At 36.3% G+C, this 13,121-nt stretch overlaps 1 protein-coding gene and 1 long non-coding RNA gene across 9 annotated transcripts in view; one reads left to right on the top strand and one right to left on the bottom strand.

The window, feature by feature from the left end:
- The window catches only part of CadN (neural cadherin), a 620,389-nt gene extending 608,592 nt beyond the window's left edge, over nucleotides 1–11,797 (top strand). For 5 of the 8 annotated variants that reach the window (XM_087349486.1, XM_087349488.1, XM_087349484.1 and 2 more), the window contains 6 exons: nucleotides 1,464–1,650; nucleotides 2,016–2,205; nucleotides 4,759–4,997; nucleotides 6,626–6,826; nucleotides 6,980–7,138; nucleotides 8,262–11,797. In XM_087349486.1, coding sequence (XP_087205612.1) covers nucleotides 1,464–1,650; nucleotides 2,016–2,205; nucleotides 4,759–4,997; nucleotides 6,626–6,826; nucleotides 6,980–7,138; nucleotides 8,262–8,374 — 1,089 coding nt within the window. In that variant the 3' untranslated portion in view covers nucleotides 8,375–11,797. Of the gene's footprint in view, nucleotides 1–1,463; nucleotides 1,651–2,015; nucleotides 2,206–3,879; nucleotides 4,122–4,758; nucleotides 4,998–6,625; nucleotides 6,827–6,979; nucleotides 7,139–8,261 lie in introns of all 8 variants that reach the window. The other 3 variants (XM_087349487.1, XM_087349482.1, XM_022072983.2) reach the window with 1 other exon arrangement.
- LOC110834141 (uncharacterized) lies at nucleotides 11,189–13,072 on the bottom strand. The gene is made up of 2 exons (XR_015535295.1): nucleotides 12,877–13,072; nucleotides 11,189–11,956 (listed from the first exon to the last, which is right to left on the bottom strand). It is a non-coding gene; the product is annotated as an uncharacterized LOC110834141 (long non-coding RNA).
- Between the last annotated feature and the right edge of the window lie 49 nt (nucleotides 13,073–13,121).

The raw sequence follows: 13,121 nt of genomic DNA, 5'->3' as shown, positions 1-13,121 counted from the left end.
GTACCTCCAAAATACAGTTCTAGAACATTGTTGTTACACCAGTCTAGCTAATGACTATATTAATTAATTATGAGTTGGAACTTAGTAAGGTAAGTAATTGTATATCAGACAGGTTACAATTTTGTCAGGAAAATCTGATGAGGTAACAGACTGCAACAAAAATAGGAATCTGTTTAAAAAATATGTTGATATAAGGCATTAGTTTCTTGACGATAGAAATGTAAATTTCTTAAAAATGGGTGCATTATGGAGAGGTCATGTATGTCTGTTGGACCTATCGTTGCACACTGCAGAAATGTCCCTGCACAAAGTTAGGTATGGTTTTTCCTCATACTTTTTTAAATACAGTGAAACCTCGATGCATCGTTTTCGGCGGGGGTGGGAAATAAAAACGATGAATGCGGGAAAACGATAGATGCGGGAAAGCATTAAAAATTTAAAAAAAAACAATGTTTCTCTTTCAAAGTTACTTCTTTTTACCAAAAAAGTCTTTAATGGACAACTGGTTTGTCGAAACTTTACGTTTTAGACCAAACAGAGCACTTTCCACGTTCAAAATGTTTTCCTCGTCACGTTCACTAATATTAAGCGCATAAAAGAACGACTTCACTTTCGCCAATGCAGCGTGTGCTTCGGTAAAACTCGGCACAGCTTCGGGCTCGCATTCGTCGTCTTCCTCTTCCTCACCACTCCAACCCCCTTTGTGGACAATAACAGGAAGAATGGAAATACTATTACTGCCGAACTCAACGAAACGTAGCTGTAGAAGACCCTGAACCGCTGGAAACGAGAGGAACCAGAAGAATGAAAAGTGCCGCCAGCCTTTCCTTTGTACTTGTAATAAAAGCATTTGTGAAGAAATTCACACTGCACATGCCATCTGGCATCGCTGGAACGAAATATGAGTGCACCCTAATTAAAATCGTAAAATTTATGACAATGAGCACCGCCATTCACTCCAACTATCACCCCTGCACCGCTGACCCTCATTCCAAAAGAATGTGCTGGTTGGGCGACATAACACGTCACGGCTACTGCGTATTCCAAAAACATTGTGCGTCTTTCGGTATTAATTTATCTCAAAACCCAGCATTTTAAATTCTCAGAAACGATCATTGCGGGAAAATTGTGGGCCGGGACTAAGATTTTTGAACGATCGATGCGATAAAACGATAGTTCGAGGAACGATAGAAGCGGGAAAATGTAACATTATTTTATATGGGATGTATTCGGGACCGAACAAAACGGACGATGCATCCGGGAAAAGGATAGTTCCGGGAACGATGGATAGAGGTTTCACTGTATTCATTACATCAAATAAGTGAACACTTTTCACTCTTGTGCACAAGCACATCTTATTTACAAGATTCTTTACCATATATAAAACGTTTTGCTTCTAATGAAACGGAAGTGACAAGATACTGCAAGAATTTAGAACTACAAAGATAATCTCACACCAACAGGTTTCAAGGTATGGTTCTGCAGCAAGTCTGGAACTAGATGGGGGTGAAGGGCGAAGGTATAATGAAACATTCCAGTTTGAGGGTCATCAGTGGCTCCTTGTGGACAAGCAGGAAGGGGTCTATGCTGGTGGGAAAGCTGAGTACACTGGTGTCCGTACATTTGAGGTCTACGCAGATTATCAAAAAGGTATATTTTGTTAATTTCTATTAAATGGCAGCAAAATATATAGCAGAACTACAATAGTTTAACTGAATGATTAGTCTAACAATAAGTTCCTTGCATTTCACTGACTCTCATGTATCTGTTAAGAGGTCAAAGTAGTCTGTTGTCATTTATAATATGCAGTTTCATTATTTTGGTTTACTTTACTTTTAGAACAACCGAAAGAAAGCATAAGTACTCTTACTAATATGAATATCTATTTATTTCTTTGTTATTTTGGTCTTTAAAATATCCATAGTTAGCTAGCAAGTGAAATAGTTTAATGTAAGTTTAGTCAGCCTTTTTGAGTTCTCTGCACGTGCTGACTTAATATAATTTGTGTCTGTCAGGCTGTCTGGATGATGTAAGACTAGAAGGGAAGCATCTTCCTCTGCCCCCTGCAATGAATGGAACGCAGTGGGGACAAGCCACAATGGCACGCAACTTGGAACGGCACTGTCCTTCTAACAAACCCTGTGCCAATGTCATATGTTCTGATCCTTTCGAATGTGTTGACCTTTGGAATGAATATGAGTGCACGTAAGTTTTTATCATAGTAATCTGTATAATACGTTGTGACTGAAATAATTAATTCAGTCCTCATATAAATATGTAGTCTGTAATTCAAAATTATTGTTTTATTGCAAACAGTTATCACAGCCACTTTCAGATAAAGACTTGTTCTTAACTCCTATACACAATTATACCAATGTGATTAAAAAGACAAGGTGATCTTTTATATGGTTTGATAACATAATTACACAGTAGTTAAAACATAACTTATTTTTGTATATAATCACACTGATTTTCAATTTTTTTGGTTTCATATTTCACAAGTTTCTGATTTCATTGGAATAAAAAATATTTACAGTTGGATTTCAAATCACTGTTTCTTTTCATGATTTATGTGTATTGACAACCTTGACCTCTGTGATTAACAGTTTAGAAATATGTTAGTGTGATATATGTGAGGTTGGACTGCACATATGATGCAATGCAACAATGATAAAGGTTGAAGTCATCTAGAGAATAGTAACCATTCATATTGGAGCAAGGTGACAGTGATGGAAGGAGATCATCAGATTATGTAATGTCTCGATAATTATTACACGCTGGGAAATTTCACGACAGGGATGATATCTGGTAGTCTGTTTTGGCAGGTTCCTCTCTGAAAATACAATTCTCCCATAATTTAAAACACACATGTTGTAAAAATGTGCTTGTAAATGTAGTTTCATAATGTTATATGGTCATTTAAGGTTGAAAATTTGCACATTTTTAAGATTTTAACAGTTTTAATTGGCATTAAGCATTTAATTTAATATACAATATACATGTATTTTTCTACAGTTATAATAATGCAACATCACAGATTAAGTTCTGGGCCTATTTAGGCTACAGGACCAGGTCTGTTTCGTCTGTAGGCATTCTCGCAATCTTATAACCTTTAGTTTGTATGAACACAGTACTTCGGGATTTACCTTCCAAACTTTCTGTCATTAATTTTATAGCCCTTTACTGTGCTTTCTGTGATTTCCAGCTCTTCTCTAGTGTCATTTTCTTAATTAATGACTTGTCATTCTCTATCCTGGGACCGCTCCAAGTATTACTAAATAGAATTTTAGTAACATGCTTGTTGTGGCCAAGTGGTTAGCTCTTCTTTGTGTTCAGTACTTTCCAGGTTCAAATCTCGATCCAGACACTGGCTATCCTGACAGAGGTTTTCCGTGTTTTTTTCCTCAACCCCTCCAGGCAAATGTCAGGATAGTTCTTTAAATTAGACCGTGGCTGCTTCCTTGCATATTATGTTCAGTTCATAACTCATCCTATAATTTGACACTATGTAGTCTGAATTATCGACAGCATTATTAAATAAACTACAAATAAACAAATAAATAGATGTTTCCCTAGTAATGGGCATTTTATATTTCAAAACTGCTGAGATTTTTTTACTTCTATATTAGCATAGTTAGAATATTACCTTACAAAAAAATTTTAAGTTGTAGAAGGGTTTGCTGAAATACAAAGAAGAAAAAACTGAAAAATGTAATATTTCAGTCCATAAATTAATTTAACTCTTAAGTACAGGATCATGTGTTTGCCTTTTACTGTTGTGCAACTGACATAACACATTCCCTGTTACAATGTTAGGCTTGGGAATGCATGTGAAATTGTATGGCTTCTGAACATAACATTACTCATGGCTGCATACAGCTGTGGAGAGGGTCGGATCGTAGCTCCTGATGGAAAAGGCTGTACAGACAAGAATGAGTGTCTCGAGGGCCCATGTCTGAATGGGGGCACATGCATCAACGAGGATCCTCAGCTGCGTTACCGTTGCGTGTGCCCCGAGGGCTTCTGGGGGGAGAACTGCGAATTGCTTCAAGAGGGCCAGACACTCAAACTCAGTATGGGTGCACTTGCAGCCATCTTGGTTTGCCTGCTCATCATCCTTAGTAAGTCTAGCCAACCTGACCCCATAACTTCCTGCATGTGCCTGTTCTGTGGTAAGTAGTATTACCTGGGATGTAAAAATTCAAGCTTCTGTTCTTATCTTTGTGTGGTCATTATAAAGCACTTAAAATTCTCCTAACTTCCAAGTGAATGTCAACAAAAATTAAAATATGTTCAGTCATTTGAGGAATCCAGTTTTAATAATTCTGTTTATTTAAGCCATGCCAACTTTTAACTCTGCCCACAGGTCATAGTTGGTTCTTACGTTAAATTTTTTTCAGTGCCCATCACAGCTTCCTGTGAATGAACTTATTATGCAACCTTATGATCAAAGTTATCATCCTTATAAAAATCAAGCTGATTAATTTTTTTTGGCATTGTTGACTTTAAGACACTTCTAAAACTGAAGCAAGATTTCACTTAGTCTTGACATTCCTGAGTTCTTCACTACAGAACTGTATATGAACAGAGGTTTACATCTTACATCTCTCCTCCCTGCATGTTTGTTTCCTGCTTCTGGTGTTTTCAGTGTCTGTGCTGTGACCTCAGCCTGACCTCTGTGCTGAAGTTTTCACCTGCCCTCAGTCTCCCACCCCATCCCAAGCTAATTGATGTTTATATGTCTGTATGGGCCACTAGATGTCCAGTGGGGTTCCGTGCTCAAGGTGTAGAGTGCGTGAATGAGGATGAATGTGAATGGCACCCCTGCCAGAATGGCGGGCAGTGCCGGGATCATGCAGATGAGCGCCGCTATTCCTGCCTCTGCCCATCAGGCTTCACAGGACTGCACTGTGAATTGGAGCTGCTTGAGTCAGGAATCATTAAACCATCAACAGACTTCATCATAGCCATCATAATCTGTCTGATTTTATTGCTCAGTAAGTTATTTATTTTTTATTTTAATTTCACCATCATTAACACATTTTGTTTTAAATTGTATTGAGTTAGTTCATAAGATTAGGAAATATTTGGCCAAAGAGAAATAGCTTCCTTTTTAAAATTTACTGGTACATTTATAATTCTTGATTCATTGGGAAATTTATGGAAACCTTAGACTAAGTACATACTGCTACAGACAGATGTAAATGTTCATTTCTAAAGTTTATGGTTTTAGTTTACGTGTGGTGAGAAAATTGATTTCTAAGTATGAAAGTTTCACAATTACCGTATCCCGTGTTACTTCATGTCCCATTTCTCATGCAATCAGATTTTTCAATTTTAACAGAAGTTTTGCCATGTCTGTACTCCTTCATGCATATAATATAATTATTTTCTTTGAATGAAATGTGATATCTGTAATAATTAATACACAGTTAAATTCAAGCTGGAAATGAATAGATTCAGACTATTGCCTAGTTTAGTTCTTTTCATAACTTGAGGCCCAAATTATGCATTACACTTAAAATCCCATACTGGCACAAATATTTAACTAATTTGTTCTGTTCAGCAAAGTTAAATTTCATTTATTATTTAATAACAATGATTTGCTATAATACTGAATGAATATCATGTAATTTGTAACTTGAAATGTAAATGTTGTATTTCTTATGTTTTGAACATGTATTTTTTTAGTTTTTACAATTCCAAACATATCTTTTTATACTTTGCAATCCAGCATTTTTCAACAGTGTACAAAAACATGTACCTTCTGTAATTTCTGCAAATGGATAAGAATACTACAGTAGCAGGTAGGTACAGATCTTGTTTGTCTGCTATACAATTTGTCTACATACACCTCTTGTTTTTACACCAAGGAAATAAAGTAACAAGGTATGGCATAATTTTTATAAATTATCTTGGGTGGTTTGTCAGTAATGAGTAAATGAACCAAGAATTGTATGTTAGCTCATAATTTTGGTTCTGGAGAAAGTGCAACACTTTTACTATATAAATGTTTAACATGTATTTAGTATATTGCATATAAAATACTCTTTGCCTGCATGCACATGTGTTTCCTGCTGTTATATATACAACTTTTGAGTGTGATTGCTGGAAAGCCCATATACAAGGTATTTGGGTATATGGAATTTATTAGCATAAAACTTATGTCAGTCTAGTATAAGAGCACCATTGTTATATGAATATGAAAAATTGGTCCCTGAAGAATGCTCATAGAATGTCCATCTATTGTGACAAGGTAACCACGTTGTTGAAAGATTTTAAGTTTTTACAGTAATGTGTAAAAAGAAGATCTTCTGGTTTGTTTCTCTGTGTTGTATTCTGGTTGTGTGTCAAAGTTATGAAGGAGTGTACTGCCTCCACCACCATCAGTTTGATGATGGAGGCAGTATGTAGGTAACAATCAATATCATCTGTATTTCTTGTTGTTCCTTGTGCTTACTAATTGCATTCAGAAAATTTGTCTTATTTGTGAATGTCATGAAGTGGAATAGGAAGAGGTGCCATGTTCATTCTGTATTCAGAGGGGAGGGGAAGAAACTACTCGTTCGGTTGTTTCAGGTCAAAGTCACTGATACATTCATTGACTCCATCTTTTTGCTTACAGTCCTGGTACTGGTGTTTGTTGTGTACAACCGTCGACGTGAAGCGCACATCAAATACCCAGGACCAGATGATGATGTGCGTGAGAACATTATCAATTACGATGACGAAGGTGGTGGTGAGGATGACATGACAGCTTTTGATATTACACCACTGCAGATTCCCATTGGTGGCCCAGTGCCTGAACTGCCTGCTAAATTATCCTGTAAGTCTCAGTTTCCTTATGTAAATTGTAGAGGGGTTAAAGTTTCCCTGTCAGTATTATTAGGGAGCATCTGATAAACATGTTTAATTCCGATAAGATTACAACATACTAAATCATAAATCTTATCTTAATTTTTGTGTACTAATGTTGCAGTTCCTCCAATGGGTCCTGAACCTAATGTGGGTGTCTTCATTGAGGAGCACAAGAAACGAGCTGATGCCGATCCAAATGCTCCTCCTTTTGATGATCTCCGAAATTATGCATATGAAGGAGGTGGCAGCACTGCTGGTTCCCTTTCTTCTCTGGCCTCAGGTTGGCATAATTAAAACTTGCATGTTCAAATAATCTGACAGAACACACAACAAAAACATTACAGATAAATGTAAGGGCTTCTTAATGCACCTGTCCTGGAACTTTCTTAAGCTTTATGTGTATCCTTACTACCTTCAAAAGCAAGCAGACTAACCAGTTACCATTGTCATGAACTTTTGAAACTCTAAATACTTTACTATTACCAATAAAAGTTTCACATTTGATTTCATCAGTTTTGCCATAGTGTGAACACATGCCACACCAGTATACAGGCATGGAATCTCAGTTTCTAATTCTGCTGTTGTATGTTCGGTTTTCTGTTCCTGATTGGCTGAAAGTTTGTTGGAGGTGTGATCAGGTTTTTTGGTGCATTTCCTACATATTTCCTCAATTTTAAGACATACTTTTCTTCACATTTTAAAATTTCTGAAATGGGGGTGCTTCTTACATTTGATGGTTTTGAAGAATCAATATAGTGTATTTTTTCCTGACAAACTGTTACTAAATCAAGGGTTCATCTTACAACTGATGGCGTCCTAAAATTGAGGAAATACGGTATTTGGACCTAAGAGGGAGGAAGGCCCATATGCTGTATGACTAAATCCTAATAGAGAGTAGCTGATGCACCTATAAACCCACTACAAGAGAGAGGAAATGTCGTGAGGATGGAGAAAATTACAGAATATAATCATACAAGCTTCTTAATTTGTGTTCTTTATGAAGTATTGTTAGGGAGACCAAATGGAGGAAAATTAAGTAATCAGGGCATGTAGCAGAAATGGAGGAAATAAAAAAGCATACAGAATGTTGGTTAGTTAACCTAACAAGATAAGACCTAGTTATAATGAAAAGTCTCTAATTTATTGATGTAGCTAAGCAAGTGTCAGCTTCCCAAGGACTGTACTACACACAGTAAGTTATTTCTATATCTTACAAAACAGACATTTGAACATTGTTGAAGCTTGTGTCTTGAAAGTCTTGCTGTGACTTGAAGGCCTCTTGATGGAAGTAGCAAAAACTTCTAAAATATCGGTAAACTTCTACCAGATTACATAGTGCAACAAGCCAGAAAACAGCCATCTTCATGGTGTGAAGTAATGTGATTTTTTCTATGCTGCTGTAGGAACCGATGACAACGAGCAAGACTTTGACTATCTTGGAGCATGGGGACCACGGTTCGACAAGTTGGCAGACATGTATGGACAGGAGGGGGAGGAGAGTGAGGAAGAGCAGTAGGAAGATCAAGAAAGAAGAGCTCCGTGTTTTAGGTTCCCCTCGAATTACACAGCATATACACATACACACATATACTTGTAGAATCCCATACACTTTTGTATGGTGAGTGAGAACCCTGCAGTTTTGTGTGGTCAAGAGAAGAGGCAAGGAATTGGCACTAACATGATCTCATACCTGCACTCCAAAAATCTTCAGCAGCACCTGTTCATTCCCTCTTTTTGTGCCAGTCATTACCTTGTCTCCAGATGTGACGACTTAATATCTTCTACTTAACAGCATACAGTACTGATATTATATGAACCTCTCACTATCCAGAGGTAATTCCTCTGTTTCACCCACATCCTCTCATCATTCATGAAACATATAGGTTACCAACCTTGGAAACAACCGCTTCACTAGTGCTGCATCTCTCTTGTCTGTCATTGTTAAAAGGGCTGCAGTGTCAGTGCCATGCATTTTTTAAGAAAATGCTTGTTTTCTAGGTGGAGTACCTATATTGTCTGTGGGCCTTAAACACTGGGGTTGAACAAATACACTTAGAAAAGGAATTAAGACTGTTAAATGACTCATCGTAATCATGGTGTCATGTGTCATACTGTGTTCTTGGGTATAAGATGAGCATAATGCCAGTATTTACTATAGCATCGTAATTCTCACAAGTCAGGAAACTGTTTTCAGTGTACTGTACATAGCTGATATACTTAGCATAGCTATCTCAAATACTCATGAAAATCACATCCCGTAGACTTATAATGTAAATAGATTGTCGATATTGTGTTGTAATATTTGAAAGCATTTTGCACATAATGATAATCAACAACCGCCAAGTTCACATTTCTCACTTAGTTGGGAGTGCATGAATCAGGTCGACGTATGTCTCACACCACGAGGCTGTCGTGCTCATCTGTCCTCAAAGGCCGCAGTTTTAACTCGGAGTTTTATGTTATGTGCTTGTAAGGTTTGCACTTGTTCCTGATTGGTTGAGTGCATGTGTGCACCTCTAGTATGAATGTGCAAAACTCGATTTATCCAGCATGTGAAGGTAATTCGCATAGCATAGGATTAGTTCTGAATGAAGAATATTTGAGTATGTAAACTGAGTGTCAGTATGCAAGTTAAATACAAATCAAAACAGTAGTCTGTATTCTTTATATTTATTTTTTTTCATCCCTGCCTCGTTTGACAAGGGTTAGTGCCAATAATCAAGGAAATATATAGATCATAAATAAAAAAGTGATGGTAAAAATTTGCGTCAATGTGTCACATTCGTGTACTGACTTGTAGAGTTAGGAAATAATTTTAAGAAATACGAATAAGATACTTTACCATATGTTTGTCATGTTCTGAAACTTTGCTGTAATTACCCCTTTTTTAATTTATGGACTGTGTCAAGTGATTATTACCAATATTAATTTGTATGTGTTACTCATGAATGATGTTGTACTTTCTGTGTGTTTGGTTGAATGCATGTTTTGAGTATTTGAAAATAATAATTTGGCTACTAGATACCAACTTAGCTTGATGACCTCATTTTATGTTGTGGCTAGCTTAGTGTTCTTTGAGTATTGTATTGATTTCCTGGCAGCTTCATCTCTTTGCCATGTTAAGAATAATTCTTCATGGTTCAATATTTTGTCAGCAAGTGTACTAGTTTCTTATAAATGATATTCAGTATTACGTTTGATTGTTTGAATCCTAAGCCAGAATGGTGTATACTTCTTGCCATGAAAAAGCTTTTTGGAGGAAAAGAAGAAATTCATTTTAGATCTGTTCCAAACATTCCAAAAAGTGTTTAAATTTGTGTATGAAGTCACAGTGTGGAACCCAAGTGCAGTGAGTAAGCAATCAGCACTCACACAAGCCTCCAGGATATTTGTGTCAGCCTGAAAAACTACCAAGAGGAGTGAAACGGAAAGGACGATACTTGGACCGATATTTGTAACTGCTCAAAATCCAGTGTACAGTACATCCCTTTCCCATATGTTTGACTCTTTATCGTTCGCATGAAAGTAGTTAAAGTCGCGGCAGATACTGTGGGAAAACTTGGTATCTTCAGTATTTGGTATTCTCACATAATTACATCCCAGTGACATAGTACTGTTGTTAGTTTCAACTCATTATAACAAATCTTTCACTATATTTTCTCAGAGTATTTATAAAGCTGCATATAAACACTGAGATTCCTTTAGCCATAGAATGTTACAACACCTACTTCATGACCTTGCTATTTATATGTAAGCAATTTTAGCAATATTTTTACTGGACATTAGTATCAAAATTGTTCAATATATTATGAACTCAAGTTCTGGGTATCTTTTGGATGAACTGTAGCAAATCAGAGCACTGTTTTTGATTGTATGTCAATATTGCTCAATAAACAAATGCCTGAAGTACCATGCTTCTTGCATTACATGGCAGGGGTATTGGGGAATTTCGGCATATAAAACATTACATTGTGAGAGTTGCAAGATTTGTGAGTGTCTGTCCCTTGTAACCAATTTTCTAGGCTGTGGTCCACAATGATAAGAAATAAGAAAATGGTGTATATGGTTAATTTCTTATCCTTGATTCATTGTGAATGGAGCCTCGATGCATACAGACTAATACACAGGAACACTCCACCCCTCCTCACCCCACACAGGCTCTGTATCACTGCCATCTAGAATGTAAATGTCATGTGTACATGTGTTGTATTTTGTTTGAAGTGCGAACCAAGTTGATGATGAATCCCAGTGAACAGTCATTCACATTCTCCATTTAATTAGAGTGAGTGTTTTCTGATATTATCTGTCATGTTTAGTTATATAAAGAAAATTTGGTTCAATTGCTTTATTTTCTTGTGGATACAACCATTCCTGCTCTAATTTGTGAGAGGTTTAACATAATGAATTTTGTACATTTTTACAAAATCTTCATAACCTTAGTGTCAACGCATGACTCAATATAACTTCAGATATAAAAAATTAGTAGGTTCATTATATGGAGTCATAATATATAACACAGCGATAAACTCCATAACAAGAAGTGTAACATATATCATTTTACATTAACTTTTTAGGTGGATATACCATACAGTTGTTATGATTGTAGCACACATAAAATTTCTGTCAAATAGTGTTAATTATATTTCAAGATTTTCTGATGGACATTCCTAATTGTGTCACAGCTTTGAATTTTGTAATTATTTTTATGAGGAATTAGAATCTGATGATTTCTGTTTCACATCCTGTTGATAGATCTTGTAGATGAAAAGATATACAACTGATTGATAGTCAGCCCAGAATGTTACAGTTATCTGCTGTGATTTTAGTTGCAAATTGTGTGATTTTTGTGAGTGTCTTGATGTTTGTGTTGGTTTCTTTTTCAGCTGTGATTATCTAGCTGTATAGTTTCAATATAAAATAAATACACCATTACCATGTTTGTGAATGTATTTTCTAAAATGTTCCTATATTTTTTTTAATGATGTTGGATACTTAATGTGCCTCAATTTCTCTATCCACAAATAGACTTCCCAGATTCACTGTCGTGGACCACCCACCGTACATCCCAGACTTGGCTCCATCTGACTTCCACCTCTTCCTGAAACTCAAGACATCGCTTGTCACATTAGCTGAAGACCGGTGAGGAAGTGGTTCTGTGAATAAGAAACAGCTCTATCATAATGGACTTGTGAAACTATATGAACTTGGTAGAAGTATGTGGACCGAGGTGACTATGTTAAGAAATAATTTTATAAAATTAGGTACTATATTGGCACCTACCTCTAAGGGTTGAGGAAAATCATGTTACCGAAACTTGGTTTGAATTATCTGTGTAACATTAGGTTTGAGGTGATGTTCATTTGGTACATGTGGCCTGCAGTCATAGTTTTTTTCATTTGTTTAGACATATGTGCATACAGTAACCGAACACTTTTCATGTTAATGAATTTATATATTAGCATAGCTATGTGAGTTGACTGTTTCATGTAAGCAACCTGTGTAGAGAGCAATACCATTTAGACCACAGGCAGAGACATGGAACGTGACGTTTCAGAAGGAACTGCTAAAATTGTGATTATATTCTGCAGGTGGTTTGATTTATTTCCAGCCACTGTGCTTGTAAATTGTACTGACTTTTCCCCCATTATCCATTTAATTCTTTTATGGCTAAACAATGTCCTTCTTTGTTTAGAACAAGAAATAAGCTTCATAACAAAGCAAAATGAAATAATATTATGCACATTAAGCAATGGGAGATGGAGGAATTAAAAGTGGTTTGTAATGGGAGGGTGAAAACTAGATTCATCTGAGTCTGGACATGGACTATTGGTGAGCTGTTATGATCACAGTATTGAATATTTGGGAATTCCATAAAGGCAGATAATTCATATACTTCCGGAGTTACTATCAAATTCCCATGAAGGACCTTGCTCCATGGAGTATCACATCGAATTTGAAAAGCCAATGAAAAGATAAATTCTAAATTAAAAAATCCTAAATATTTTTTTGTCAGTCTACTTTTATCAGTGGCAACAATACCAATTTCTGAAGACTTCATATCAACTGTGAGTTTATTATCGTATACAATATTCCCAAAATCAACATTTTTGCGTTTACTCAGATACAAAGCAGGCCATGTCAATGTACAGATGCACTAAACTGTTGGTAGATGGCAGTTGTATGCAATTACTGGTGTGAACATTGAAGCTGATAAGGTTGTGTGTGGGCGTGTAAGTTCGTTGATGGTGGGGGTTGTTATCGGT

Source organism: Zootermopsis nevadensis, unplaced genomic scaffold (assembly GCF_977971745.1).
Source record: "Zootermopsis nevadensis isolate Lab colony 2312 unplaced genomic scaffold, Znev_1.0 Znev_ptg000016l, whole genome shotgun sequence".
Taxonomy (NCBI): Eukaryota; Metazoa; Arthropoda; class Insecta; order Blattodea; family Termopsidae; genus Zootermopsis; species Zootermopsis nevadensis.
The sequence above is the reverse complement of the archived record's forward strand: the minus strand, read 5'-3'. Positions and strand labels throughout refer to the sequence as shown.